Below are 5,575 nucleotides of genomic sequence, written 5' to 3'. Positions count from 1 at the left end.
ATATTATTATTAAGTAATAAAAAGTTGTAATAGCATATTCTTGAAGTAAAACTATGAATGAAAGTTTATTGTCACATTTGCTGAAACTCTTAACTTTGCATTGCTTCATCATTTTTACGTCTTATTTGTGAATGTTTGCACATTATAGTGCCATATAGCTTCTTAAGCTAATAAAGACTATTAAAAACTGTCTGCTCTTTTATTATTACCTAGACTTCAACATTTTCTCCACAAATCATTAAAGGGAGTATTGGTTAAATTAATATATATTTAAATGAATTTTGATTAAATAACTGGACAAAAGTTACAAAAAGGAAAAAAAAATTTGCACGATCTACTAGAAGCAAATGCCGTAGTCTGAGATGAGCTGGGTGTGGAATGACACAATGAGTATCAATTACACAGTTTCAGTTCCTGTATTCACTTAATAATAAACCATAAACATCTGGCTGACATAGTCTAAATCAACAAGAATGATTTAAATTCGAACAATTTTGGTCTGGTCAAGTTGGTCTTTCCCATGTAAATGCTGCATGTTCTCCATGTGCCAAAGAAATGCATGTTAGGTAACTTGATTATCAAACCTAACACGATAAAATCCAACTAGAAAAATTGAATCATAGAGGCGTCTCATGCAAGGATTTTATGCCCATCACGACTAACCACACCATGCTTGACCTATCATTTTATTTAGCCTGGACTACCTTCCTGATATTGAGACAGAGCAAACAGGAAAAAAAGAGATGAAAGTATGCCAGGACAAATATAACGCCTGAAGCTCTACATTACTTATAATATGATTTGGTGATATACTAAAACAGTAAATTCTCTGGGAATATTACATTTCAGACCACCAACGTCACAGAGGCATCATGGGTATCATTTACAAAGGTTTTATCCTGATTTCTGTATGTTGAGTACAGTTATTTAATTTAAATGCCGGAATGCATTTCAAACATTTGCTCTCAAAATCCTAAAATCAATGTTGTATTTGACATTTGAAATTACAGATTAAGCTATTAAGATTCATGAAAGTTTGATTCTTGCAACATTTAATTACTGGAACATTTTGTCATTGGTGAAGATGGTGTTAGTGCCAGCAAATCAAGTACAATTAACCAGGAGCCAAAGTAAGGATCAAGTAAATTTATTGTCATATAGCTTTAAAAAAAAATGCACCTAACAAAGGAAACCCAGGACAAATAATAGAAACTGTTATATTGACAATTGAGCAAGTGGAGCTGTTTGAGGAAATAAGCTAGCTTTGTCTGTTAACTTGAAATGTTGCAATGTGTTTTTTTTTACCAACAATGTTGGTAAGAAAAAAAAAAAAGAAGCTAAAAATCAATGAAGACATACTGTGCCCAGTTTCATACACATTTCAAAACTTTCAGACCAGAAAGGCATAGTGTTAACCGCAGCTTGTTATTTGGATATCTCCCATATGTACAGAAGTCACAGAGGTGGTGTCACTCAAGAGAGAGGAAACAGTAATGCTCTAATGACAGGTGATCAGTCTAAAGTCACCTCACCATTGCTAAAAGAAAAAGCAACTCAACTTCTTGTGTATGTTAGAGATAAAAACAAAAGTCAAAGACAAACAAACAACTGTCATAAAAACGCAATCAGACGTGCATAGAAAGCCAAATTACCAACTCTTTAATCGCACCTACATACTGTTCACCAAACTGGCAAATGGTCTTGTACTTACAACTCCAGCTAAGTGCCCTAGCCTTTGAACCATTGCTTATTGCGTATGAAGCAAAAACAACTCTACATGCTACATTCCTGATATGGCGACTTTATATTTATGACTCTATGTTCCCAAATGAGAGCACTTTCTGGTTTTCCAAATGTAAAGTAGTTTATTTACATAATGTACTACCATAAAAAATTATCAGCTCATATTATAGGAAGTGAGACTTGTAATAATCGGTAAAGGTTAAGGCTCCAGATATTTTTCCTCTTTTTTTGCCATATTGCTTCTTTACACTGAGCTAAGCTTTATAGCAAAAATGTGTTTATGCGTATGGCGAAGCTTTTCTTTGCAGCATGCTCTTTATATACAGATGCCAATATTCTTCATGGAATGTGGATTATTTTATTTCACTGCCTGTAGCCTTGAAATGAAAATATTTTAAAGCATAAAGCAAGTAGATGAGTTTCTGTTGAGGATTTGAAGTTGTTTTTTTCCCCCTTTTATTAGATTAAAATGCCATTCATTCTGCAGTTTAAATTAAGGGTATTGCCATAAGCAACTCTATGTGCACCATTTACATGTAAGGGATACACAACAAAAGGAGTCATTCTTTTTTGTTTTAAACATGTTGCGATTATGCAAGCCAGTGTTTTTGATATTTTCTAACATCACCTCAGGCTTCAGTGACCTGCAGCTTGGATAAATGTTAACTTTGGCTAAACAGACTGTTGTGAAAATTCTTTTCTGCTGTGTCAAAACTTACACTGGATTCTTTAAACCTCTAATGGAATATTTCAGAATTCTCAGTGGTATGCATTACTAATTAAAGCCATAAGATCAGACTAGATATGAGGTGCTGTGGATGGAAAACCATAACAGGCCAAAGAAAGTCCACAGATATTTTTACCCTCATATTTGCCTGTTGAGCCAAACACAACACTATTATTGTACTTTTGTGATGCCGTCATGTGTTGTGCTGCATTCAAGCCACCCTATTTGGAAAGAAAATGTTCTATCCTCTCAAAATTTTGTTCCCTACTCCTATCAATTGCAACAAAACGTACAAGTTTCTCAATAAATACACACAAAAACAGAAAAGGAGACACGGCCAAGAAACAAAAGTCTACACCCAATCAAAACATTCTTGCATTGTGAAGAAATGCTGGAATAACTACTACTGATCCTCAACCTTTTACAAATTTTCCTTGAGCCATTTAATATAGTTGTCTGTCATGCGACGTGCAATCAGGAAGTCAGTTGGCCACACGGTGAACATCAATGCTCCGTGAAATCCTGTGTCATAATGTTCATGTGTCACCTCAACGCCAGCAGCACGGAGCCGTGTGGCATACATGATCCCATCATCTCGGAGAACATCATACTCGCACGTCAGAATGTAGGCCTTCGGCAAAGAGCGTAAAGCTGCGTCAGGAACAAGCAGAGGCGACGCCCTCGGATCAGCAAGAGATCGAGATGGTCCATCCATTGCAACTGTTCCCTCGGTAACTGCGGGAGCACTGTAGTTGTACTTCCTATGATACGTTTCTGGCAGAAAAGCACTCCAGTTGACAAACTTCAGCAGGCTTGAAGACTCTGGGTTGTTGTGGGTGTTGGCCATCATTGCTCTAAAAAAAGCTTTGTCGCTGGTGAAGTACTCACTCCAGAAACGCACCATAAGAGTGCGGGGCAGAATGGGCATGTACTGATTCTGCTGATATGAAGGTGTGTAAAGGTCCAGAGCCTGCAGCACAGGATAGATGAGTGCTTGGGCCTTTAACTGAATCTGCTGACTCGGCTCCTTTAGTAACTGTTTTGACAGAAAGAGAGAACGAAAGAAGGATTAAAATGTTAGCCCAGAAATGCATGTGTCATTGTTGTTGACTCAGTTCACTTCAGTATTTTCTGTTGGGCTTCAAGTGTAATGACCTGTTAACTTCAGTGTTGTAATACCTACAAACCTAAATAGCGGAAGTAGCAAGCATGTTGGATTAACACAGCTGCCCACAAAAACAGGTCCTTGACCAGCCTTCATGCCTTTCAAAGAAATAACACTTCTGTTATTTATAAGCCTAAGAGCCATTTTTGATAATACAGTTTCACACTCAGTGCTTTTTCTATACTTAAGCACCTTCGCATACACACTCACTCAGGGTTCAGTTTCTTGCCCGGAGATACTCTGAGTGGCATTTCAAAGTAACTTGGTATTGTGCCACCACGCTACAGCCGCCCAAAAGACACTGCTTTGCAGCGGACGCATTAGATGTAACAGTTCTTATTTATCAGTTAACCACTTCAATTGTTTTTAAAGGCCAAATGATATACAGGGTACAGGTCGTATGATGGTTGTATTTAAGGTGTTTTTAAGAACCAAGGTTCCTTGGTTGTTTTTTCCTAAAAACAAAACAGTGATGGTATTTGTAAGGTATGTGAACTGTACGAAAGTTGAAATAAAGTATCTAAGAATTGATTCGCAATTGTCAGGGTTCCTGGGTCGGTGACCCAGTGTTTTCAGTTTTGTTCATGTTCAGTTTATTTTGCCACTTCCATGTGCTCACTTCCTGCTTTTCCTGTGTCAGCTCGTCTAGTGTCATTAGCCAGATTATGTTCAGCTGTGTACTCACCGGTCTCTCATTATCATCCTCATCAGTCTGTGTATTTAAGCCCTCTGTTTCTACTCGTTCACTGTCGTGTCATTGATGTTATGTTGTCCTTCCTGTGTGTTCCCTCAGTTCAGTCCGCCATTTAGTTGTCCAGCCAGTCAGTGTCCGTTCACCCACTCCTTATAATAAACCTCACCTATCTGCCAGTCCTGCATTTGGGTTCCTTCTTCCTCGCCTCCACGCAACGCCTGACAGAATGACACGACCCGTGCCACGAAGACACGATTGGAACCCAGCGGACTCGGACCTCTACGAGCGGCAGGAGGTAGCGCTCTCCTTGTGGGCGGAAAAGCTCAAGGAGAGACAGCGGCTCTTCGCGGAGCGAGAGCACGTCTCCGAGGGTACTCGCTTGGCTCTGGGCGGGCCTCGGAGACGCCGCGTTCACCCACCTGCTACCTCCCATGCACCGGAGCATCTGCCGCGGAGTGTGGGCGTTTCACGCCGCGCTTCGGCCGCTCCCTCTCTCGCCACTCCGCTCCTCGTTCACACACCCGCCGCCTCATTTGCCGGACCTCCACCATCGCCACGGCACAGCGGCTACGCCTCCCACCTCGGGTCAACGGAGGCTACCGCGCCAGAGGCTCTGCTGTTTACCCCGGCCGCTTCCTCTTCCCGGAGAAAGCGGCGCACACGCCGCCATAAAACTGACTACTTTCAGCCACTCCCGATGGTGAGCTCCAGTGCCTGTTTTTCGCACTCACCATCTGATTATTCACTTAAAACATACAATAGACTCACTTCTGATTCATGGGGAGTCTCCCTCCTAGACGAGGACGTGGACTGGGAAGAGTTTTTCTGCTCTGCTCCAAAGACTGTAAATAGTGGTGGCAGAAAAACCAGAACAATCCCCAATAAACCTGCCAGTAACACACACACCTTCACTATTTCCACACCCGTTACTCAGCCATTTCCCACCAGCATGGCGGCCCAGATTCGGCCTTCCCCTTCAGCCGTTTCACCTCCTCTGATGGCTAGGGCCCAGTCTACACCCACACCAGTGCCAGCTCCCAGGAGGAGGGCAGCTGCGACCCAGTCTACCTCCACACCCGCTTCTGTTTCTCAGGTGGGGGTGAAACAGTGGCTCAAGATCGTGGCTCAAGAGTTGGGAGTTCGCCTTGTAATCGGAAGGTTGCCAGCTCGAGCCCCGGCTCGGACAGTCTTGGTCGTTGTGTCCTTGGGCAAGACACTTCACCCGTTGCCTACTGGTGGTGGTCAG

At 41.8% G+C, this 5,575-nt stretch overlaps 1 protein-coding gene across 1 annotated transcript in view; it reads right to left on the bottom strand.

The window, feature by feature from the left end:
- Positions 1–1,115: 1,115 nt before the first annotated feature.
- The window catches only part of aadac (arylacetamide deacetylase), an 11,565-nt gene continuing 7,105 nt past the window's right edge, over positions 1,116–5,575 (bottom strand). The window contains exon 5 of the mRNA XM_005742172.1: positions 1,116–3,506. Coding sequence (XP_005742229.1) covers positions 2,892–3,506 — 615 coding nt within the window. The 3' untranslated portion in view covers positions 1,116–2,891. The remainder of the gene's footprint in view (positions 3,507–5,575) is intronic.

This window comes from Pundamilia nyererei, unplaced genomic scaffold, assembly GCF_000239375.1.
Source record: "Pundamilia nyererei isolate P.nyererei 1_Seehausen unplaced genomic scaffold, PunNye1.0 scaffold00117, whole genome shotgun sequence".
NCBI classification, from domain to species: Eukaryota; Metazoa; Chordata; class Actinopteri; order Cichliformes; family Cichlidae; genus Pundamilia; species Pundamilia nyererei.
This window is presented reverse-complemented; position numbering and strand designations above follow the sequence as displayed.